The sequence below is a fragment of the Ambystoma mexicanum genome, chromosome 12 (assembly GCF_040938575.1).
Source record: "Ambystoma mexicanum isolate Mex_15411 chromosome 12, UKY_AmexF1_1, whole genome shotgun sequence".
Lineage (NCBI taxonomy): Eukaryota > Metazoa > Chordata > Amphibia > Caudata > Ambystomatidae > Ambystoma > Ambystoma mexicanum.
Genome location: NC_090936.1, coordinates 33,586,643 through 33,612,911, shown reverse-complemented (window position 1 = coordinate 33,612,911; position 26,269 = coordinate 33,586,643). Strand labels below are relative to the sequence as shown.

At 44.0% G+C, this 26,269-nt stretch overlaps 1 protein-coding gene across 3 annotated transcripts in view; it reads right to left on the bottom strand.

Moving 5' to 3' along the window:
- TTLL8 (tubulin tyrosine ligase like 8) overlaps positions 1-26,269 on the bottom strand; it is a 732,112-nt gene that overhangs the window by 265,659 nt on the left and 440,184 nt on the right. For all 3 annotated transcript variants that reach the window (XM_069627869.1, XM_069627868.1, XM_069627870.1), the window contains 3 exons: positions 13,010-13,158; positions 9,270-9,513; positions 8,706-9,141 (listed from right to left, as the gene is read on the bottom strand). In XM_069627869.1, the coding sequence (XP_069483970.1) occupies positions 8,706-9,141; positions 9,270-9,513; positions 13,010-13,158 (829 nt within the window). The remainder of the gene's footprint in view (positions 1-8,705; positions 9,142-9,269; positions 9,514-13,009; positions 13,159-26,269) is intronic.

Here is a 26,269-nt window from a genome sequence, read left to right as displayed (position 1 = left end):
CTTAATCAACGAGAAAAAATCAAGCCTGGTACCAAGCACCTCCAAACAGTTCCTAGGAGCTCTCCTGGCACCAAAGAGGGGTTAGCCTTTCCATCAGAGGAAAGAATTCGGAATCTGTTACTGCAAATTCCTCAATATCAGTCCAGCAATTACCGCCAGATAAGGGTGCGCAAAGCGATGTGTTTACTAGGCATGATGGCGTCATGCATTTACCTGGTTCCCCATGCGCGCCTGCGCATGTGACCCATGCAGGAATGGTTGGCGAAACAGTGGTCTCAGGCAAGTGGTCAGTGGGACGATCTAGTGGTCGTTTCGCCAACACTAGTACAGAGTCTTCGTTGGTGGACAAGAGAGAATCTTGCAAAGAGGAAACCCTTTTACGATCCAGAAATACAGGCCGTAGTCACAACAGACGCGTCCCTGTCAGGGTGGGGAGCACACCTCCTTCACCACACAGCTCAGAATCACATCAACGTGCTAGGACTTCTGGCAGTCTTCAGAGTGCTTTGGGCGTTCAAACCCCAACTATACAACCTGTCAGTGCAGATCCTAACAGACAGCACAGCGGCTATGTTTTACATAAACAAACAAGGGGGCACTTGTTCGCCAAATCTGTCCAGACTTGCCCAGAAAATTTGAATATGGTCACTCAGACGGAACATTTACCTGTCGTCCCAACATGTTCCGGGGGATCGCAATTCACTAGCGGACGCTTTGAGCAGAAATCCCCTTCCAGAAGAACACAAATGGCATCTACACGAAGAAGTCGTAGAAGAGCTCTTCTCTCAGTGGGGTTTCCCCACTATAGACCTATTCGCCACAAGCGAAAACCAACAATGCCCAGAATTCGCATCCAGGTTCCCCCAACCAGGCTCCAAGGGGAACGCGCTTTGGATGAACTGGTCAGGGATGTTTGCCTACGCTTTTCCACCAACCCCTCTGATGAGGAAGGTGGTGAACAAGATACACAGGGAATCGATGACGCTCATCCTAGTTGCTCCTATGTGGGCGAGACAACCATGGTTCCCACACCTGCGCAGACTGGTGGTGTGCGACCCCATCAGACTTCCGTGCTGGTACAACCTACTCTCCCAGCACGAAGGACAAACAGTGCATCCTCAACCGAACTCGTTGAACTTGGCAGCATGGCTCCTGAAGTGATTGAGTTCGGCCATCTCAAATTACCCCAGAGATGTATGGATATCTTAAAAGAATCAAGAAAACCTAACACAAGGCACTGTTACGTTGATAAGTGGAAAAGATTTGTTATTTGGTGCCAGAATAAACATATCAACCCAGCTGATTGCACTCCTTCCGATATTGTTACCTACATGCTCCACTCACTGGACGCAGGTTTGGTATTTAATTCACTTAAAGTACACCTGGCGGCGCTGTCAGCCTACACCACCTCCCATAACAAGGTGTCATGGTGGAAGGTGCCAGTTGTCAAAGTCTTTATGGAAGGGGTGAAGAGACTCCACCCTCCAATTTCTAACCCACCTCCAGGGTGGGACCTTAATGTGGTGCTTGCTAAACTCATGGGACCCCCCTTAGAACCCATGCATAAAGCTAGTCACAAACACCTGATTTATAAAACTGCTATCTTAGTAGCCATTACATCCATAAGAAGGGTCAGTGAAATTTAAGCTCTGTCAGTGCAGGATCCTTTCTTTTCTATACATAAGGACAAACTGATTCTACTGACTCACCCTAGGTTCTCACCTAAGTTTATTTCTAAATTCCATGTTAGCCAGTCCATTGAGCTACCGGCCTTTTTCCAAGAACCCAAAATCTCTGCTGAGGTGAAACGTCACACTCTAGATGTGAGAAGAGCGGTCCTCTACTACGTAGACAAGACCAGACCGCTTAGAAAGACAGATCAACTGTTGGTCTCCGTAGCTACAGGCAGAGAAGGAGATCGCGTCTATAAGGGTGCAATCTCTAAATGGATAGTCAAATGTATCCAAATGTGTTACTCCCTTTCAGAAAAAACACTGCCTTTCACGTCTAGGGCTCACTCTACAAGAGGTACTGGGGCCACTCTGGCTTTCATTGCAAATGTAACCCTTGACATCATTTGCAAAGCAGCTACATGGACCTCTATTCACACTTTTACTCAGCACTACTGCACTCATTCCAAGACAGATAGTCAAGTGGGACAAGCGGTTCTAAGACATTTGTTCGCTCATGACCCTACTCACATCCCAACTCCTTCTTCTAACACTGCTTGCTAATCTATGCACAGCATGTGATCTAAGCAGATTCCACAAGCCTCAGAAGGGATACATTACTCACCATAATCGTATTTCTGATGCTTGTATCTGCTTAGATTCACATGCGCCTGCCCTTCCTCCCCTATGAGAGAAGGTGCATGGATGCTTGTAGTCTTATCTATCTATCTGCTTGGATACTCTGTACTCACGCTACTCCTCATGCTACCTCATGTCAGAAAAAATACAATCTGAGAGTCCTACTCACGTGAGGGATCATGGGTACAGTGGACGTCACACAAGGGATAGTATTACTGGCATGCTCTAGCTCGACGCCCCTTTTCGAGTTTCGAAAAACAAACTGTAATACTCTGCAGCTTCCACTAGATGTCGGCCTTTGCACAGCATGTGAATCTAAGCAGATACAAGCATCAGAAATAAGATTACGGTGAGTAATGTATCATATATATATATATATATATATATATTTATATATATATATATATCTCATAAGAGGAGGACACAATCCATTTGAAATATTCCTTCATCTACAACCCCTGAGAGAATTGATTTTTTTATGGGACCGTATGAGTTTATGCTGTACACCTGAGGAAAACCTTTCCTTCATTTGGAACACTGATAAGATTTCCCTTTTAAGTGGAAGGCCAAGTTTAGAATTTAGGATTTGTACAGAGGACAAGGTTAATTATTTGGACTAATTTTGACGAGCACCTATAGATTAGTTTGTTAGTTAAGAAACTTTCCTATTATCAAGAGAGTCAGTAAGACAGTGGGCCTCTTTACGGGTCTGGCGGTAAGCCTGTCTGTGATACCGGCGGCTTGCCGCCGGACCCGTAAAGAATTACTGGCGCCTGACTTCCCGGTAACACTGGGGTATTCTGACTCTGGCGTCCGGGAATTCGTGCTCCAGTAATTTTGTAAGTCCCCATTCCCATGGAGTCCAAGAGGACTCCATGGGAATGGGGACCACAGAAGCACTGGCACTGTTAACAACGGTGCTGGTGCATCTGTGAAACTCTGCGGGCGGGTGCTGTTCCGCCGGCCAGGTCTGACATGCAGGACAGTACTCTGCCGGTCTGGAAACAATGATGCCGGTAGGGTTACCGGCTGCGGTGTTTCTGGACCGGCATAGTTATGATGAGGCCAATTTTCTTTAATTTAAATAAAACTCCTATAGTAAAAATATGTGTTCTGGTCCGAATCTTTCTAGTATGCCACACCTCCTACCCCCAGGCTACTGCTTGCATAGTTGACAAAGTCTTGCTTTCTAAAAATTGTATTTGGTTCATTAAAAACCTTTACAATGTCGAATGACTTATACATTGGTAAAAAAAAAGAATTTCCCACAATTTAATACAGATATCACAAATACATATTTTCAACCTTAAATTCATAAATTACACATACTGCTGTATAAACAGTTTACATAAAAAAACAATTTGTCTAAAACCACATTTATGATAAAAACCCTAAAACACAATTCAAACAATAAAAAGTTTGCTCACACTCCAAATTTATCAATTATGCATCTAATGTTAAACATCACAGAAATCCAATTACAGCGATGCCCCCTGAAGCTGGATAGCCCTTTAGGCATCTCAACCAGAGGGAATTACAGTCAATAAAAGATATATTAGAGATAAAATTTCTAAAATTTAAAGTACGTAGTGGTAAAAGTGCTTTACAGTGAATCAGCAGATGTCGTAGAGTTTCGAGTTCTGCTTTATCTTTACAAAATCAGCAAAAGGACTCTTCCGCTGGAATATGTTTATGCCTTAATAGTATATCCTTTGTATAAAACAGATTCCACCTATATCGTGTAAAGTCCTCCCGATAATATTGATTGGGAAAACTATTCAGATAGGGTGCAATCACCCCACATTGTTTATGTTCCAGAAAGAAATGATATAACGAAGGATAACTGTGAAATGAGTCAAGAGGAGTGAGACACCAGACAGCCTGTTTGACCACTCTGGGATGTACCCAGAGGTCTGAGACACTTTTCCCAATTTCAACAAGGAGACTGTCGCACTGTTCACTCAGCCTTTTCAGTAGATTTACATCCTTAGAACCCAGCAGGAAACTCAAATCTTCATATAAAGAATTCTTAACTGGGAAACGAATACTGGGGTAAACGTTTACGGGTCACCATATCACCCTTTTTTGTGTGATTTTAACCATAACTCAAACCGAATGATGGCCACAGAGACCACATTGGGTACTTTCAGAACTTTCTGCCATATTAAAGCCTCTAATTTCTCCATATAGTTAAACACTCATGGGACAAACAGTTCTGCTCCATAAATAACCTTCTGGAGTACTTTACCCTCATAGAAGTGCAGGACTTGCTTCAAAGAAAACCTTTCATACTTCAGATTTATTTGCATCATCTGATGCGACCGGGTACTCGATTTTAGTTTTAAAAAGTTACTAATCATACCCTTTAATGGTTTACTACAAATTGGAAAACCCAAATAGGTTAGACTGTCCACTTAGGTCAGGGGCACCTTTTCTAAATACCATTTAAATGTACATGGCTTGTTACTTGCAGAAAAGTGCAGTATCTTTGTTTCGTCAGAGTTAATAATCAGAGAGTTGTCTTTAGCAAAACAGGAAAATGGTGACAACAATCTGTGTAGGACTATGGGGGTTCTGTCAAATAACAGAAAGTTATCTGCATAAGCTAGCATACTATCTTGAGTAAACCTAACTTGGGTGAAATTGGAAATCGATAGCTATTCCGAAAGAGGTGTTGTTACTCAAAATTATACTTTGAGGATCATTATAAGGTCTACTATTGATGCCGGATGTAGAAAAGGTCCCTGGTGTTAGAGAATTACCAACTGGGACCTGAAACAATCCTATTCTCATTTAGTGTCATCAATTGGTTACCAAATTGGGAGCTGGGGTACTGGGGGCTTTGAAAGGAATTTAAGATCAACATTCTGGTTTGGGACAGGGTAAATGACCATAGATATCTACAGAGGCTAAATTCATAACAGTTTACACCATACATGCTGTACACCACAGGAGTGGCGCAGTTCTATCTTCTGCTTAGTCCATCAAGAAATCTCTGTAGGTTTATACTGCTCTTTTGATCAAATAGGATGCTAATGCTGAGTAATATCGGACCGGCAATGAAAACGAACCGCAGTGAAATATTTTGTTGTGCTTGTAAAAATGAAAGCTGCTTAGAAACTGAGAAGCATATATTAACTGAGTCCCCTTGTGTGGCAACAGGTATCTTGTTAAATCTGTCTGACTGTGTACATGATCTGACATCAATCAGCGAGAGCGCTTTTTTGGCTCTGTGGCCTGAACACAAGCAACAATAGCCTACATTTGGTGTTATATCATATATAGATATCATTTGGAAATTGCTGGCACATGCAGGGCTGTGAACATATTCTATATTCTGTCTGACATCTGTGGGGCGAAGTTAGAATATGGAAATGTAAGCTAGAACACATGCTGCTGTCACGCAAATTACTGCGATACGATAAAGGCCATATTTGATGATTCTGGGCTTTCTATCATACTGCATGTTACCTTATTGTATACCTGTAACTCTGCTCTGATTGGCCTTGCTCATAATGGTCATAATAGATCATAACGTCCCAACAGATTTGTTCTTGATGATACCATGAATGATGAATTTAAAATTTTATGCATTCGAAATCTGAATTTTGACTATAGTTATTTGTATGAATTTGGATTTAAAAGAACAACAAAAACATTTGATGAAGTACGTTTAATGGTGTTTATCATTTTAAAATTTTGTTTGTATTGTATATTTTGAAATAGAATTTATTTTTTCTTCCATGCGTAAAATGTCTTCAACTAAAACACATTAAAGTATTAAAGTATAATTAATAACATTAGAAACAATCTCTATTCCACCAATGATGTGCTTCTTCCACTACTACTACCTACTCTCACTACTCCTCATTCCAAACTACTCAAACACCCTCCTTTCACTCAATAATCATCTGCTTCACAATCACACTACGTTGTCAATACACTTGTCAAACAATCGTGCATTCTCACACTGCAGTACCACTTCCACTCCCTAGCCAATACCTCACCTACTCCACAAACCGCTTCCACAATCTGCAGCTTGTTCCGCCCTCCTGCTGTTCTCTTGGTCATCCTCAACATCCACCTCTGATCTTACCAGAAAAACCCACACTTCCTGCTTGTTGTTTATATTCCCTTCTTGCCCAGTACTGGATCCCTTTCCCTGGCCAATCTGGCCCTGTCTTCCCCACCCTGAGGCATGTCAGTAATGCAGAAAATCATAAGTAGCGGGCTAAGCCCTACCCACTTCTTCAATTTGGGCTCCCTGCATACCAGAGGTGGTAGCCTGGGACGGACAGTGTCCATGTTTGTGTTCTGGGACCCTGCTTCGTGCAGTATCCTAGTAAGTATATTAGGGGAGGGTGGGTCCTTTTCCCCCCTCTCAGCCCCTGGTGATCTAGGGGGCCTTTTGGAGGTTGTGCAGGCTTGCCTGCTTTATGCGGGAGCTCTTCCCTCTGCACTGTTGCATATGCAAGGGGCTACTGTTTCTCTTTGTTGTGTAGCACCGCTGTCTCTGGTGTATGTTTGTGGCAGCGTTTTTTCTTTTTCTTCAGTCAATGGGCCTCCTTACAACTCCGGCCATGTTGCCGCCACAGTTCTGATTTTTTCCGCCGGCTGGCTCCACGGAAACACGCAGGGTTTACGACCTCGGTCTTCCTGGAAGTCAGGCGCCAGAAAAATGTAAATTCCCATTCCTATTTAGTCCCATAGGACTCAATGCGGATGACGGAAGCACTGACACCGTTAATAACGGTGCCAGTGCTTCCCGGAAAGTCTGAGTGCGGGTGCGTTTTGCCCGCCAGGTCGCCCGCAAAATCAGAGTGGGCCAGTCCGGTAATAACAGTGCCAGTAGGCTTACCGACATTGTTGTTACCGGACCGGCATGCTCATAATGAGTCTCTCTCTTCCTCCCTCTCTCCCTCTCCCTCGCTCTGTTCCTCCCTCACCCTATCCCTCCCCTCACCCTCTACCTCCCCCTCTCTCCCTCTCTCCAGCCTACCTTTGCAGCGGTCAGACATTTTTTCGAATCTCTCTTGTGTTTGACAGGCTTTATTTGATTCTGATTCGGGAGCTCTGAACTCGGTAGAAAGAGACTGGCAAGCATGTGACATTGGAGGCAATGCCAGAGAGAATAGTGGTCTGCAAATACACATGGTGGCACAAGGGGGAGCAGGAATTGGGTCCTTCCCAATTGTAACCGTCCACCTCAAGGCTCGGACTGGCTCTGGCTTCCTCGCTGGTAGGCCTCGCATCCTCGGCTTGCCATCCTCACTTGACCAGGCCTGATTACTAGCCTTATCACACAGGGAAGGCAAACAACTTATGGTGAAGATGCGCTTCCCAGCCAATTACACCAAGGTAATGTTTCCTTGCTCAGCTGATTTCAAATGTTTTACCAAACAGTCCTCCATAAAAATAAGAACTAAAGAACTTGCATTCCAGACATGAAGTTTACATTTCAAATGTAAAACTTCCATAACAACTCTACTTTGCACACTCCATATTAGAGTTTGAATTCTTAAACCACTTGCATGTTATTTCTCCAATTCCATAGCAACTGGCTGGAAGGTGTCAGCCAATTAGGCGTCTGGCAGGTTATATTCACCAGTGTACGCCTGCATGGAATTTGTCTAGCTAGGGCCTTCCTCTCCACATCTCCCCACCTCGGCCTTGCCCTGACCCAGTCCCTGTCCCAGCACCCTCCAGCCACCTTCACTGCTGCCGCCCACTCCCCCTCCTACCCAACCTTTACTTTCCGCCCGCGCTTCCCGCTCTGCCCCAATTCCTCTTCCCCGTTGCAATACGTTTTGGTCATACCCCCCATGGCAGACAAATGAGTCGCTCCGACTTTAAATTCAATGCTGGCCTTTTCTTGGTGCATTTAATTTGTTTTTACATCTTCGCTCTCATCTGACTGTCAGCATCCCAGTGCGTCACGTGCCATTGCCTTAAGCTTAGCATTTGGGGAAGGTATTTGCCGTTAATGGCCGTGAGCCCTGGCTGAGGCCCTTGCGCATTGTCATGGGTTGGTGGACTGTTACCGGGCAAGCCTACTCTCGATCATGGGGTTTAACGCTACATTCAAGCCCACATTTGAGATTTAAAATTCCACTCTTGAAGAACTATAATTATAAACTAAAACCTTACATCTTATATGCATACCTCACAAACTAAGGCACAGTAGCCCATCAACATTGCCCACTCTTTGTAACTAGAGGTTCCTTGAATGGACTATATTACATAGGTAATGAGATCTATGCATTACGCAAATGCCCTCATGCATGTAACTAAACCACACAACAATAGTCTTGAGGAACGTTGTGATTTCTGCAACTTTAAAACACCTTTAAAGCGGTCACAAAGGAATCCCATGAAATCACCTCTAGGCACACTTACCTGTTTCCACAGGAGCTCGAATTTCCCAATATTGCAGCTCTTATCAGTCTGTCTGTCAATCACAACCTTGATCAGATCCTCTTGCACCTGAGCGCACAGGTGTGCTGTGATTGGTGTAGAAGGGAACAGCGTTGGGCTAGAATTGATTTCTATGAGCCATGGTTTAAAGTCCTCTCCAATAATGAAATCCGCTCCATACAGCTCAAAGCTATTCTTTCTGGCTTCAACTGTATCTTGAGCCATCTTCATGGTATACGTGATGGCGTTTTTCATAGACGGGTAGATAACGCTTTCCCACATGCCTCCAAATCCTCTATTTTCCAGGTAGTCTCTGAATTTTGTACTTCCCCACATGTTGTGTTTTGGCAGGAGAGGATTACGCTCAGAACAGTTTTTATAATGCTTCTGAATGGAATTATTGCAAAGATGAATGCAGCTAACGAAATAGGTATAAATATACACATTATTGTTAGAGATGACACTTAAACAACAGAAACATGTTGAGAGCCAAACATATTATACACGTTCAGGCAATAACTATTAATATACAAAATCCTTCCTTACCTGTCTAACTTTTCTAGGGTGTAATGTTGAGTAGAAAACCTAAGATAACAATCTTTATAGAACCAAACAGTCAGGGGATTCCAATCAGTGACAAGAAACCACTGTCTAATATCAAATTTTGTGCTATAAATTAGCAGTGGTGTTTCGATGTACTTTTGGACCACCCACTTATGGTCTCTTCTTGCAGATGGGTCGGCTTGTAGTAGACGTAGAATATCTTCCACTTTGTCCATGCATACTATGTCTAGAAAACAACACATCATCAAATGCATGTTAGCGTGGTGTCATATGCAATTAGGGCTTGCTCTTGTGAAAAAGTTGTTTACTACATCTAACACATAACAGATACTGGCATCAATTGAATTTTTATTTGATCTTATGGGCTAAAAAATGCACTTGTTAATTATCTGCATATGCCCCATTAATACCATAAAGTGTGATGGAGTGGGTCCCTGGTTTAGTTATTGGAATAGCATGTCAGAAGCCCCCATCAAACATTGCGCTGGTCAGCATTCTAAGTCACTTATGTTACACATTGGGTCTAAGGGCGAAAACACCAGTCAAGCAGTTTGCTCCTCTGGTCATTGCACTGCTTGCACATTTTGGGGAGTCTCAGGACTATAACTCCCTTGAAGCTGTTCATTTAGTTGGCCAGTGCAGCTCTACTATTGTCTTATATATCAGGGAGTCTCGGGTCTACAACTCATGTCAAGCAGTGCACTGGTCTAGTCAGCTTACCACGTCACTTGTCTCACACATTGGAGTCTCAGGACTGCAACTTCAACAAAGGAGTGCATACAGTTGGTCAGCACACGGCTTCAATTGTCATTCAAGAGGGGATGGAGATCCCTCTCAACATAGGGCAGGAGGCCAGATCTATTCCAGCTCCAGTTGCGGGACTTGGGAGGGGCCCAGAGTCTGTCCCTTCTACCTGTGCCTGGATGTGCAAACTGAGTACCAACTTTTCTTGCCCCATACCTGTTATGCATAATGCTGGCCACTTTGTTTCTGTTTGTTCTGTAGGACTACATCACCTAGAAGGCTTGGCGGTAGAGGAAAGAGCGAGAAACCCAGCTAGAGAGAGCCAGCAAAGAACTGCAGGACTGTGGCCCAATCCCTACATCAAACCAGCAATCTCAATGCTCTGCTCCAAACAAACGGTGGCATTGTTCCTATCTTCAGCAGGACCGCAGAGCGGTCCACATATCAAACCAGCATTCATTCCTGATACAAGCTTTGAAATGTACTGTATTCTGAGCCGGCCGCCGTTACCAAATGCTTGTGGGCCCACGTATGAAAAGGGGGTGGGGCTTAAAGCCTTTTATGTTTTTTCTTACCTGTGACCGAACATCGGGGGAAAAGGAAGGCACCAGTTGGCTCTGGGAACCAGCTTAGGGAGAGAACGAATGGAAGAGGAAAGTGGAGGATGAAAAGGGACACATGAAACCAGATGGTGTGGGTTGTTGGTGAGGTCAAGAGAGAAGGACCAAAAGACCAAGCGCAGAAAGGACAGTGAAGAGTAGTGTAGGGGAAGAATTGCTAAAAGCGTGTGCTAGGTTGAGGGATTGAGAAAATGGTACTTGGGTGTGAGAGTGCGTGCAACGAAACTGAGTAAGACTATCAGAGGGATAGTAGAAGGTGAATGAGAGTGAATGGGAAGGTGACTGAGATAGTGAAAGAAGGGTGACAATGGGGGAAGGTGTGGGTGGAATGTAGAGAAGTGTAGAGAGAGAGTTGTAGAGGGGAGAGTATTGGGGTGAGGAGATTACACCGGGTAGGGGAAAGAAGTATAACAGGGAGGTAAGAGTTGTAGAATAGTGAAGGGAAGGTTGTAGAGTGGAGAGGGGAGATTGGTGGCAGAGAACGAGGGACAGTAGACGTAGAAAGGAGAACATCAGAGGGACAGTGAAAAGGAAGAGAGGGAGGGAAACGCAGTATGAGGAAAGGAGGCAAGAGTGTAGGAGACAAGAAAAGAAAGGATAGAACTGGGTGAGGTGTTCAAGAGCGTGCAAGGACAAAATGTGCTACTGAGCATGTACGAGTATATATTTTGTTCCTAGAAAAGGAAGTTCGAGATCCCGCTCACAAGTTTATTGTATTGTAGTTGTCATTGATATAGCGCCTTTTCCCATTATGGCCTCAAAGAGCTTTGTGGTAGGAACGCCGTTGGGGACCGAAGTCCATTCTCGGAAAGGCTTAAAGTGCATGTGTGCATTTGGCCAAGATTAGGAATTAGGTGGGCAAGCTAGGCTCAAGTAAGCAACCCAGGAGGTCAGGCATGTGTGGATAGGTGCTGAGGAAGGTCACGGCAGAGTGCTAGTGCAAGAGACTTGATATGTGACCAGATAGACCAAAAACTGTCGTAGGTTGTCACTGAATTCTAATGGCAGAGGTGTTGAGGTAAGTCTGGTGTAAGGGTGAAGCGGTTATTTGTCCAGCTAGACCCAATTTGCCGTAGTCGTAGCCGCATTCTAAAGTGTGTTGATAGATAGCCGTGTCTGCGGCAGATGCCCACCAAAGTGGTGCATTTAAACAGACCTTAAGCTCAGATGGAGCTTATCTTTGTCACTGTGTCATCTGATCATCTGTTAGGAAGAATATACATTACCCTCAGACTCTTCTAGGCACTATGGAGAGGCTACCCTCAAGTCTAATAAGCACACTAGAATGGCTGTCCTATAACATCTTCTAGGCACGACAGGCAGGCTACCATAGGATCTAGGATAATAGGATTCATAAGTGCAACAGACAGGTTACCTTTATAGTCTTACTAAATATCTTCCAAGTTCTATAGGCAGCAAAACTGCGTACCCAGGCCCGGGATATTTCAATCCTGACCCTCTCCCGCCCTGGCACTGCTAGCAGCCATTCAACAACTCCAGTAACTGCACCTTAGGGGCACTTCCACTTCTTCCAAAGCATGGCCCTCTTCGCAATACTTATTTGCTGTTTCTCTTTCTTTCAAGAAAGACTTTTCGGAGTTCGAAAGAAACCATATTGATAAGTGATACTTGCTACATTGTGCTGTTATCTCTGTTTTACAAAAATGTACTTTCCTGTTCGTGTATTGTTTTCCTCTCTGCTTTCTCTTGATAAAGATTATATTTTTTTATATATAGTGTGGAGCCTCTCTTATGGGACGTTTAAAGGAAAGAGTACTGCAACCATGAACCACCACACCCCCCTCCTTTGAGTTAGGCCTGGGCTCAGTCATGATTCCCACTTGGAGAGCCTGGTGAGCATGAGGAAGTCACTATGGGCACCCGGGGTGGGGAGACACCCCATCAGGTTGCTCAGACCGCAGGCTGAATCCCACGACCTAAGTCCGTGTTTCGAGCAACCTGAAGGCTGGTCACCTGCCCCACGATCTCCCCACCCACACCATTTATCGGATTTCTTCAGCAGTGGCGGCACCACCACTCCGCGTCTACCATGAAAATAAAAGATAGGCACACCTTCCATCTTCACAAAAGCCATTTTAGGTAAATATTTTGTTTGAATGAACTAGACGGCGTGAGCCCCGCTCATTCAACCAAAATGAATTGCTGTCATCACCTTTGGTTTACGGATTGAAAACCCAGGGAACTAATAGCAATAAACCCCCATAATGAGGACATGTACAAACAAATACAAACATGAATCACTCTACTTCAGATTTTGTAATACAAGAGTTGGAGATTGTTGGAGCTGTTGCATTTGACTAATGAAAGAAAGTTTCAAAACACAGAAGTAAAACTTACCACGACCTCGTGATTTTGCCCCTGGTTTAATAATCCAAACGTTCCGAATGCCTTCTATTGTCAACTGTGGATTGACTATTTGCACTCTAGTCAGAATCTCCTGGCATTGTGCAATGTGATCAATTGAAGTGTCAATATTTCCACCATCGCTACAAATATTCAGAAAGGTATGTTAAGTTAGCATAATAATACATTCCTACACGATCTGCACTAAACTGCATTACTTTATTATTTATTCAGGTTTAGTGCGTTTCAGTTAAAAACTTTACACATATAATCCATAATATCATTAATTTACAAAATTCATCAATTCATCGTCAAGTATCTCAAACTTCAAAGTTAAAGAGTTCTAACATCACAACTATCAACCAAATTCTAAATAGTTCTAGGTGCCAACTCTTGCACCTTGTATTCACGCAACCGCCAAACATCTGAGCTCTTAATGGTGTCCAGAGTAGGTACAAACTTTCCCAAATGTGAAATTATGTATTTATTATTTATTAATATCCATTCAGCCAAAAGGCTTTGCATATACAACAATAAAAATGGAATACAATGACATTGACAAAAAATATATAAAACCAATAGAAATCTGGTATAAAACATCATCACATAAGAAATCAATAATTTGAGGCACATCTCGCTCATGACATAGCTAGGCTCAGGGTTATTAAAAATTAAAATTAAGTTTTAGACAAAGTAAAACATGACCTTAGTCAAAATCTTTAAGCTAAAAACAGATGTGAAATGTAATCAGGCAGCCCAAGACATGTGCATTCTGTCAACACGTGCCTGGATGTCTCTAGTACCTCCCCTTTTTTGCACATGCTGCAGAACCTTTTGTCAGATGCTAATTTCAAACGATTTATGCGTAAAAGTAAGATAAAACATTGTAGGTTCAGGCAGGGACACAATACCAGGTAGAACTGCGGCTTCTTATAAGTGTACACCACCTGTGAGTATACGTTTTTAATCTTTCCAGATGGGAGAAATTACTGCACCAATCCCATTGCTCAAGTTTATGTTCAAATGACTTCTTTAGCTTGTAGTAGTCAGAAGTCCAATCAGGAGACCAATATATAGCACACAACTGTCTCCAGAAGTAGTTTTACATACTTTGTTACCCCCCTTTGCTTCATTTCCGTTCCCAGTATCTGCAGCAAAGGACATTTACTAAGTAATCTCTGTTTTTAAAGTACCATGGCCCCCATGGAGATAAGACCCACTTCTAGTCGCAGTATCTCCATGGCAATACATTTAGGGAAACCTAGAATTTTCCACCAGAACCAACTCTCCAACGTCAGTAACCATGAGACGTCTTGAATGGGTAGACACTATAGCCCGTACAAGATCACAGGGAAAAAGCACTGCTTATATAGACGGATTGTGCCATCAAGCGTGAAACTACCCATCTGTCCTGAGAATCTTGCTATGAGTGCTATAAGTTGGGACGCCTTTCTACATTTACTGTTAATACATTCAATGTATCCCAAACCCCTTTCCATCTCTACTCCCAGGTATCTGTAACTGTCAACATATGCCAGCTCACAATCCTTCGCTTCTACCAGGGTCTGCTTACTTTCGTGTTAACAAACGGGATCGCCTGAGTTTTTTCTTATTTATTCCCAAATGATTAGCCTCTGCGTACCACCATAGCTGAACCATTGATTTCACCGAAAAAGTGTGATCCAAGATCACAAGGTCAGCAGCGTATGCTAGGCAAGCCAGGTGTCTGGTCACAACTTTTGGAGGGCAACCAGCTACTTTTAATAGACACTGCGGGAGGTCAGACAAATAAAGTTTAAAAAGTAGGGGGGCAAGGACACATCCGTGTTTAACCCCACTCGTGGTAGGGACAGGGTTTGTTAATGCCTCCCTCCCATCAAGTCTAACGTGAACAGAGTTTCCCTCATGAAAAAGCTTCAAATAATGTAGAATGTATTTAGGACATCCCATGATCTCAAGTTTCTGCCACAATTTAGTTCTACAAAAGGAATCAAATGTCGATTAAAAATCGACAGAGTGCATATATTCCTGGATTCTTTTTTATTTTTGCACACTCTGATAACATGTCCATATGTCTAAGATTGTGTAATGTTGATGACGCAGGTTGGAATCCTGTTTGGGAACTATCTAATATACCCATCGATTCCACCCTTTTCTGCAATTCACCTAGCAGGAAGGATGCAAAAATGTTTCCTGTCACGTCCAGCATAGACAAAAGTCTATAATTGCCAGGCACTGCAAGGTCGCCTTTTTTTAAGACTGGTATTAAAATTGCACTTCTCCAAGACAATGTTATTTTGCCATTTTCCACTACCTTATCAAACAGGATTTTTAAAATTGTAGCCCAAATCTCAGGATCATATTTCTTTTATTTTATTTTTTTATTGGCATTTTGTATTAGACACAACATTAACAGAAATAAAAGAAAAACAATCTAACATAAAAAACATAAAGAAAATAGGAACTCATCCTTCCCCCTCCCTCTATGCGGTCCAGGGTGAACAAAGTATACACTTCCTTTCACTCGATCCCTAGGATGCATAGTTTTTGGGGACAGCAAGATTCCTTGTAATCGTCATATAAAAAGGTCAGCACCATCTCCCATTCCTTTGTGAATTTTGTCTGTTTTCCTTGCAGTAAATATGAGATCAATTCCAGTGAGACAACGTTCCATACCTTAACTAACCAATCTTGTTCATGTGGGGGATCAATAATCTTCAATTTCTGCGTGATGACCAAAAGCGCAGCTAGGCTTAACATGGCATAAGATTTCCGTCTATGCTTTGGCCAGAGTCTGGTGTTTTGATCTCCTTTACAAAGTAAACTTTCTTTGGGTCCTCTGACCCCTTGGTTTCCAAATATCGATTGAATATTATCATTAACTGTCTTACAGTATTCCCCCAATTTCGGACAGCAACACGAGGCGTGCATCCAGTCCGCTAAACTCCCACATTCTCTCCAACAATTCCGGGAGACTGTGATGTTCATCCGGTGTTGGCACACCGGCGTACAGTGCCATTGATTCATAATTTTATACCAGAACTCCCTGATTTGTATGGTTTGTGCTAATTTGGGGCTATCTACACAGAGGTGTTCCCATTCATCCTCAGGGATTGGTTCGCCAAGAGTGTTTTCCCATTTGGCCCTATATGTAAGCCCTGTGTCCACCTCTGCATCGAGCATTAATTTATATAGATTGGAGATTAGGTGTTTATCACCCGGATTCGCTATCAGGAATTTCTCAAAAGATGTGTGGGGCCTGGCAGCTGCCTCTCTATTGTGGGCGGCTGATGGCCAATGGCAAAGTTGGAAGTATTGTAATCTATCACTCGCCTTCAGCCCTAATTCTGTCTTGCATTGAGCAAAGGGTTTAGTTACTTCCCCCTGATACATGTCCCTTAGTTTTGTGCATCCTGACGATTTCCAAAGGGGAAAAGTGCCCTTCTCAAGCCGAGGGGTAAATTGTGGATTATGAAATAATGGCAGGAAAGGGGAAGGGAACAAGGTGGTTCGAAAATGCATAGCCACCTTATCCCATGTGTCTTCTACTAGTTGTATAATCTCGCTTTTGTGCATATTCTGTGGTCGGTCTGATTTATGTAGCAAAAGAATCTCCCTTGGCGGTATCCCTACTACTGCCCTATCCATTTGTATCCACCTTTTCTCAGAACCTTCCGCAAACCTTCCGCAAACCAATCTTTGATCACCCGAAGTTGAGTCGCCCCATAGTACTTTTGAAAATTCGGAAGACCTAGCCCGCCTTTATGTGGGGGTGTCATTAAAACCTTCAATGCCGTACAGGAAGGTTTGTTATTCCAAATATGGGGCGGAAAAATGACGGCAGGATTGGGATCGGTAGAGCTTGAAAATAGTAAAGAACCCTGGGGAGAACAACCATTTTGATTGCATTTACCTGTCCTAACCAACAGACCGATAGCAGACCCCATTTATGTAGTTGCTGTTTGAAATGAGCCAACAAGGGTTGGTAATTTGGCCTATACAGCATGTTTAATGTCTGTGTTATTGTAAACCCCCAGAAGTTTAATGTCCCCCCTTGTACCCATCTAAATTATGTCGTCCCCATGGCCTGTTGTAGCCCCTCCAACGATAAATTCAGATTTAGATACATTAATTTTTAGGCCTGCTACTGCTACGAATATTTTGATGTCTAAAAGAGTCCCCTGCAGTCAATTCTCTAGCTCCGTCAATGTGAGAAGCATATCATTGCCGTATTGTCATGGCCACTGGCCCGAAAACACAAACCCCGCACCGTCAGGGGACGAGGGTAAGCGGTAACACAACTTTTAATTGTCCCTTTGGGACAATAAAGCATAGAGGGCTCAGTTGGACTCGGTCCTGGCCCCATTGCAGCTCATGAACAAATGTAAGCTGACACACTTTGTTTGGTGCAAAAGTACTTTATTTCACCTGCAGGAACTTCCACGTGCATTTATTCGGGTGTGGCTGCTGGGGTAAACTGGATTGCACGTGCAGCATCCTTTAGGAGTGGCACAGTGGGGCCGGTAAGCCAAGGCTAATGGGTGTGGCCAGAGCTAAACTATATAAGTCCGCCCAGCCTTCATGCAAGCGCTTCGCGTTATTCTGCACTGATGGCAGCGTAACGCTCGCCACCGCCAGAGCACATCTTACCTTTGATTCCAGCTACCAGCCTCAGCACTTACCTTGGGACCTGTTCTCGTCGGCACGCATCAGCGCTGACTCTGGCATTCATCAGCCATCTCCAGACCTCCGGAAAACAGCATTTCAACCCCGACATCGCGGCACGGCGAGCAGTTCATCCGAAGACGGCACCTGCAAGAGAAAAAGTTAAAGACAAGGTTAGGAATTACAAAGACATTACGTTTAAGGTTGTGCTTTTGACAAATCTTCACGCTCAAAATTTAAACCAAAACTCACCTTCTGTCAGAGCATTGTGGGCTCCTTTCTCTTCCATTTTGGCCTCGCTTCATGCACCGCAACTACCGCAGGGCCACAATTTCACCTGTTGAAAGAAAGCAAAAGAGAGACATCATTAAAAGACACAGACAATAGTCAGGAACTAACCACATTATTTTAAAGCTATAAGACACTTACCATCAGGAGCGGCTAAGCCACAGCTGGTCTGGGCTGCCACGTACAATGGGCAGTGAAGGAACTCAGTCCATCAAGAAGCTCCCCTGCAGTGAGAAGCAGGACGGACAGCTCATCATCATTGATTAACAGGTGAACCTATATGGGTTGGTGCATGCTCGCCACACTTTGGGAAGAAGGGTTTGAGAGAGACAACAGTCACATAGCCGCATTCTCACGATCTCTCATATCCACGCAGGAGCAGTGTCACCAATTGTCGCAGCCCACAGCATATGTGCAGGGGAAGAAGCCTGACAAGGGTGATCCACTTCCAGGGAGGGCTGCAACCGTGCTCCAACGTCCCTGCAGAGACCAGGTTAGCGTAGCAGAACGCGAAGCCTCTACAAATCTCTGCCTGGGCGTTATGGATACTTTGGGAACAGACCAGTTGGCCCAACTATTGGGAAAATTACAGGCTGAAGTCCATGCCTCTAGACAGGAAACCAATGCTTTAAGGAGGGATCTTATTGTAACTCGAGAACGAACTGACGACTTGGCAAGACAAATGCTTCAGGCCCACGCGGGTCAGGTTCCACTACCTGGATTTGCCCATCCTCCCACGCCGTAGCCATCAACACAAGTTCATTTGGTTCTTCCAGGTGCAGTGCCACTGGCCCTGCCCGAACGCTTTACAGGCGACCCTAATAAGTACGCTATATTCATAAACCAATGTCACCTTCATTTTTTGTGCCAGCCTGGGACTTTTCCTAATGATCAAGCCAGAGTCGCATTTGTACATATTTAGGAGGCAGTGCAGCAGACTGGTCAATACCGTTGGTAAACCATGATGATCCTCAGCTTCGAGACTTTGGTGAATTTCAGCGTGAGATGGAGAAATTGTTTGCAAGGCATGCTCAAGGACAAGCTCTGGACAACGAATTGGTGTCACTCAGATGGGGAAACCAAGGCCTATTGACCTACATTGCAACCTTCAATCGTCTCGAAGCACAGACAAACTGGCCAGAAGAAAAGAGAACTACGGTCTTTTATCAAGGGTTTCGTGGGGAACTTAAGGATGTTCTAGCTCAAGTGGTAAATCCCCCCAAGGGATGTGCGGAAAACATCAACTTGACTGTGCAGCTCGATCACAGATTGCAGAATCGAAAAATGGACCGAACAAGAGCTGGAGGTAGGTCGGTCTATGTGCGACCCGTCACAATCAAGCCAAATCACACGAACAGACTAAACCAATGCAGATCGGTGGATTACGGAGTTCTATCACCAAGGCAAAAAGGGAGAAAAGAAGGCAACAACAGCTCTGCTTATACTGCGGGGAAGCAGGGCACTTCTTCCGAGAATGCACGGTGAAACCACCCAAGAAATGAATCGGAGCAACGGACAAAGACCACGAGGAAGAAAAACAAAGTTCGGGAAACTCCAATGCCCGGCAAGCGTAGGGGTCCACTTGTCGAGCGAAAATAAGGAATCCGTACAGACCTCACATCTAGTCATCCCGGTACTTTTGGTTAACCACAAACAACCGTCAAAGATACATGCCTTGGAGGCATACATTGATAGCGGAGCCGTGGGAAATTATATGGACCAAGATCTGGCTACACGAATAGGCCTTCCTCTCCGACAAAAGCAGAAATCGGGAAACATCACAGCAGTGGATGGTTCTCAGCTATCGTCCGGGCCAGTGACGCAGTATACTGGAAAAGTCATGCTTATGTGTCAGGACGGTCATCAAGAAGACATTACCTTCGATCTCATTGGTGCCCCTCAGTTCCAGATGATATTAGGAATGCCTTGGCTGGAAACCCCCAGCCCTAGGATCGACTGGCGAAAACGAGTTCTGACCTTTCCTCAAGAGTGTGCTAACACCTGTTACAATAAAAATGTTTGCAACCTGAAACCAAAGAAAGGAACCATTCTGCGACTCACTGGTTCCTTACCACCTGAATATCTGGAGTACCACGATGTTTTTCAGAAAGAGCAAGCGAACATCCTGCCTCCACACAGGCCTTACGATTGCCAAATTGATCTGGTGCCCAGAGCCCAAATCCCCTGCAGTCGGATTTACGCCCTAACGGAGCAGGAAAACCAGCATCTAAAATCTTACCTGGATCAGTATCTAGCTAACGCGTTATCCCCCAAGTCCCCTGCCTCCTCGGCTCTCTTTTTCGTACCTAAAAAGGAAGGCGACTTCAGAACTTGTATTGACTATAGAGCGCTTAACAAGATCACGGTAAAAAACAGATATCCACTGCCACTTATTCCAGAGCTTTTGGATCAGGTAAAGAATGCTCAAATTTACACAAAACTGGATGTACGAGGATCCTATCATCTTGTAAGAGTTAAAAAGGGGGATGAGTGGAATACGGCTTTCCGCACAAAGTATGGTCTTTTCGAATACCAGGTTATGACCTTTGGGTTATGTAATGCACCCGCAGCGTTCCAATTTTTTATGAATGACGTGCTTCGTGAATTAGTGTACATTTGCGCATTTGTCTACATTGATGACATTCTCATTTACTCGGCTTCCAAGGAGGACCATGTCGGCCATGTGCGAGCAGTATTATAAAAGCTTTGACAACATCGGCTGTTTGCCAAGTTGGAAAAGTGTTTCTTCCATGTAACAGAAGTTGAATTTGTGGGCATTATGCTTACACCTGGACACACGCAAGGTGGATGCTATCCTCCAATGGCCATCACCAACATCCACAAAAGGAGTACAAAGTGTGCTTAGATTCGCCAATTGTTATCGTCGGTTTATCCCCAGGTTTTCGCAGATAGTACATCCAATTACCTCCCTGCTGAGAAAAAACAAGAATTTCCTTCAGAAGCAGAGAAAGCCTTCCAAGAGCTGAAACTAGCCTTCACCACAGCACCAGTTCTTCGACACCCTCAAACAGACCTGCCATACGTGGTCGAAACAGATGCCTCCAAAGTAGCCATGGGGGCAGTATTGTCGCAGAGGGACCCTGAAACAGGACAATTACATCCTGTAGCATTCTGGTCCCGTATGTTTTCTGCACCCGAGTTGAACTATGCGATCACAGACAAAGAACTGCTAGCGATTAAAGCAGCCTTCAAAGCATGGAGACACTACCTTCTTGGAGCGAGACATAGCACTGTCATCACGGATCACCGCAATCTGCAATACTTCAAGACTGCCAAAGCCCAATGCTCATGCCAACTTCGTTGGGTTCTTTTCTTTGCGGAATACGATTTTATCATCGCCTACAGAATCGAGGTACGCAATGGGAACGCAGATGCTATATCACACATGAGTGATGAAAAAGAAGCTTTCACCACCCCTGAGCCTGTGGCCATCATTCCTGAAGAACGAATCCAGAACAAAATCGCTGCAACCACCTGTTTGGACGACTTGAAAACTGTTCTCTAATCTCATATGAATCAATAAACACAACAGGAATGGCTATCTAGAGGAGACCAATACACCATTGAAAATGATCTACCGTATTTTAAAGGGCGACTGTACATGCAGGACAAAAAACTACAAGATCAAATAATAGCAAACTATCATGATTCACTAGGGGAAGGACATCCAGGAATTGCCAAGACTCGAGCTAAAATACAAAAAAACTATTGGTGGCCAACTTGTAGAAAAGACATTGCCCAATTTATCGCGACCTGTGGTGTGTGCGCATAACACAAATCTCAAAAACTAAACGCAGCCGGTTTACTGCATCCATTGACGGTACCGCCAGCACTGTGGCATATGTTGTCAATGGACTTTATCACAGATCTTCCTCCCTGCAATGGATATAACACCATCTTAGTTATTGTGGATTTGTTCTCCAAAATGGCCAATTTCATCACATTAAAAGGACTGCCCACTGCTTCCGCCCTCGCCACCGTGTTTTTGGAACAGATTGTCAGATTACACGGGTTCCCATCAATATTAATATCAGATCGTGGAACTCAGTTTGTCTCAGCACTCTGGAGGAGATGCTGCAAAATAGCCAAAAATCGACCGCTAGTTATCCACTAGTCATCATCCACAAACCGATGGCCAAACCGAACGGACCAACCAAACCTTGGAGCAATTTCTAAGGTGTATGTTGCAACAAACTGAGGAATCCTGGAAAGACATACTTTGGCTGACCGAATATGCCTACAACAATTCCATCTAGCACTGGGCAGACTCCATTCTACACAGTGCATGGTCGACATCCTCGAATGTCAGTTTTTGATTCACTTCATGAATTGGAAATGCCAGCAGTGACAACCTGACATAAAACCATCACTCGGATTCTTAAAGAGGCAGCAGAATATTTGACCAGAGCTAAAGAGAAGCAGAAACAGTTTGCAGACCGACACCGAAGAGAGGCCCCATATTATCAGGTCGTAGACAAGGTTTGGTTAGCATCCAAAAACATTCCCCTGAAAGGACCACGAGCCTTCCGTCCCAGGTACCTGGGGTCTTATCCCATCAAAGCCGTGATAAACCTTGCTGCCATGAAATTGGAACTACCACCTAATATGCGAATCCATCCGGTATTCCATGTTCCACTCCTGAAACCAATGAAACCAGGTACTCGGATTGAAGCACCACCTGAGCCCGAAATCATAGAAGGAGAACTGGAATACGAGGTCAAAGCTATTCTGGATTCCAAGATAGTACGAGCTAAATTGAATTACCTTATAGACTGGAAGGGTTAAGGACCTCAAGACCGTACCTGGGAACCCAGTGAATTCGTCCACGCTCCACGACTGATCAGACAATTCCATCACAACAATCGTACCAAGACAGGACCAGAAGAAAGAACACTCGTGAGAGGGGTCTTGAGGGGGAGTGCTGTCATGGCCACTGGCCCGAAAACACAGACCCTGCACATCAGGGGACGAGGGTAAGGGGGAACACAACTTTTAATTGTCCCTTTGGGACAATAAAGCATAGAGGGCCAAGTTGGACTCAGGCCTGGTGCCTTTGACGCCAGGCTCATGAACAAATGTGAGCTGACACACTTAATTTGGTGCAAAAGTACTTTATTTCACCTGCAGGAGCTTCCACGTGCATTTATTCGGGTGTGGCTGCTGGGGAAAACTGGATTGCACGTGCAGCAGGTTCTGTCAGGAGATCGCTGGTAGCGTTACCCGCTGTCAGCGGAGAAGACACAAAGCGAGCACTCTAGCAGAGGCGGGGCTTAAGTAGCTCCCTCTGCAATAGGTATAGTATATGCTGTAAGTTAGCAATGGACTTGACGGTGGCCATGTTGAGTGTATGAAAACAAATGGTAATGGTATGTGAGCCTATGGGTGCAATGCTATGAATGAGACAAATGCCATTTGTGCCAGGCTTGTAGCCACTGTTGACCCACTGACTGAAGTAAAGTTCCTTGCTTCCCTGGTATGCCTGGATGGGAACTGTGCTCCTTTGCTGGGATCATGACAGTGGAAGAACTCTTTGAATGAAAAATCAAGAACACTATTCTCACAGATGAAAATGATCTTTAAAATATACTGCAAATACTCTGTTATGTCGGTAATAGACTTTTACATCCTAAAGGTCGAATTGGTTTTACTGTATGGTCTTGACATGTGTTTGGTGGATATAGACAATCTACAGGGTCGAATCTGGAAGCAAACTCTGGGTCTAGCCAATTAATTACCTAATTCTATGCTTAGACATGAATTAGGGCTTAATTTATTATCTTCGAAATATAAATGGAGGATGTTGAACAACAACTCGAAAATGATTAATCCCCCCGTAATTCCCTTTATGTTGACCTATCCATGATGCTCAATGATGCTCATCTAGCATCCCTAAAATAGTTCAGTATCAATATGCAAATTCTATTGAACAAATTAGACATTGGTAATCAAGATCTTACCAAACGTCCTGAACAAGTTAAAAAAAAAACCGAAATGGTCATGATTGGGTGTGTACGATTGAGGATCTCGGTAAATACAGCACCTACAAGGAATATGCGTGCTTCATTAAAAAAAGAATTCTGCGATCCTCTCATTTACTTTGTTTTCCATGTGAAAAGGCTCTCTCCCTGTACCTTAGGTTTAAGCTCAATCAATTCCACACTAATGACCAAATCAAACATTGGGTTCCTAAAGGGGTTATGAAAACATCTGGTGCTTGTCGCTTCTGTGTATGTCATGAACAACTTAAAACTCTAAAACGTCTTGTTATTGCGTGTCCTTATTTTGAATCTGCAATAATGCAATTTTTTGAAAAACACGCAATAGGGGAAACTGCCTTCTCAAGGGATTTTATGTGGCTCGTTGTAAGTGGTGCAAAAATATCCCTTTGGTCCTTTTGCTCACATGCATCTTAATTGTAATCAACAATGAATTATCAGCAAATATCTAGCACTGTACTTAATGATCTGTACATTTTATTGTTAGCAGCAACTGTGCATTGTTGTAGTGGAAATGTAAATTGGGGTGCACTTATTCAATCTTAATGTCAGATCTCTCTGCTTCAAAAATGGAAGTGTTTACGTTTTGAAAGTGTATATGTCTGACTTACTTTTAAATATGTATTTATAGGTCGCGATATTCGAAGGTTTTATTTCAATTTTAAGCATTTGCACTTGCACATTTGCTATTTTGCACAAGGCATTGGAGATATTGTGACTTACTTGTTCATATTACTTGTTCATATTTATTCTTATACTATGTGTTTTTAGGGCAACTAACGTCTGAATTATTCAAACGTATGTAATAGTTAACTGTTTTTAAACAACTTTTGTAAAGGTTTGGAATAAACCATATTCAAATATTTTTTTTTAAAAAAGACACCCCTCTTTGAGAGAATCCCCATGTTTTAAGTTTTTCCTTTCCTTCTCTGCGTGGAGAGATGGTGGGGCGTTTGGCTAGTAATTGTGTTTTCCCAGTTCCTGTACCATGACTCATTCTTGGAGTATGTTCCTAGTTTTATCCTATATGTCTTCCTTGGTTCCCAATTCATTAAGTGTGGTGTGCTGTTTAGCCCTGCTCCTGTGTGAATGCCTATGTTTTTCTCTCTATCCTGTAAGCATCAAAAGTCTCATGCATTAAGTTATCTTCCCTTTGCTGTGATAGCCTCTCTGGGTCCCTGATTGATCAGCAGGGGTTGTGGGCTTCACTGGCATCCCAGGTGGTGTTTCTTGTCCTTGTGAGAATTGTCTTGAAGTGACCTTACATAACAGGTTCTGTCATTTATTGTCCTATATGTGAGTTTAGCACTAACAGTACCCGTAACAGCAATTGCGGTTGAGGAGCTTGCTGGCTTTCTGTCAGGGTAGCCAATCCAAGTTGCCCTTGTGGTGTAGACGACGAATTCTACCCTGCAATGTAACCCTGTGTCTGGATAAAACAAACCAGCACCAGGGATCAATTACTTGGAAGAATGGACCCAGACGCGATGCCGAAGACTCTCTTCTTGAAAGGAGACGATTTCCCAGGCAAGCCCCTTGTTTGCAATAGCATCAACACCAAGAAAACACCGCAATGATTCTGTCACAATAAACAAACAAGTGGTCTTAGTACTTACAGAAATATCAGAATGAAGTAAAAGACATGAAATCAGGAGTAAGGACAGACACTCTTAACATGGGATAAGTGATCTTCCAAATGATGCAAATGCTCCCTGTAAAACCACCAGGTGCAGGGGTGACTGGGACTATTCCCGCCGGCACGCGGACGCCTGGGGGTAGGAAGTCCAACAGGGAACACCCGACGGCTCAGAGGACGCTCCCCCCTCACCCTGTATGAATGCTCCTGCAGTCTCTAGTTCGTATTAGGGCGAGGAGAGGAGAAAGGCACCGGCGGTCTTTTCGGGACACTTGCAACAGCGTGGGTCCAAAGGAAAGCAATCCAAAGGGAGTCCGGGTCGGCAACACAGGATCTTTACTAATGACAAAACGTGAGGCAGAAGCAGTCCAAATGGAGTCCGGGTCGGCAACAGGGAATCCTTACCAATGACAAAACGTGAGGCAGAAGCAGTCCAAACGGAATCCGGGTCGGCAACTGGGAATCTTTACCAATGACAAAACGTGAGGCAGAAGCAGTTCCTGTAGAATTCCGAGTCGTCAGCAAGACAAAAGTCTATAGCAGAGCAAGAGAGGTACAGGTAGTTAGGGGACAGGAGGGAAGCGCTCAGAGGGTGAACGGGGAATCAGGAAACCAAAACATAGACAAGGACTTGGGAAGAAGGGCGAG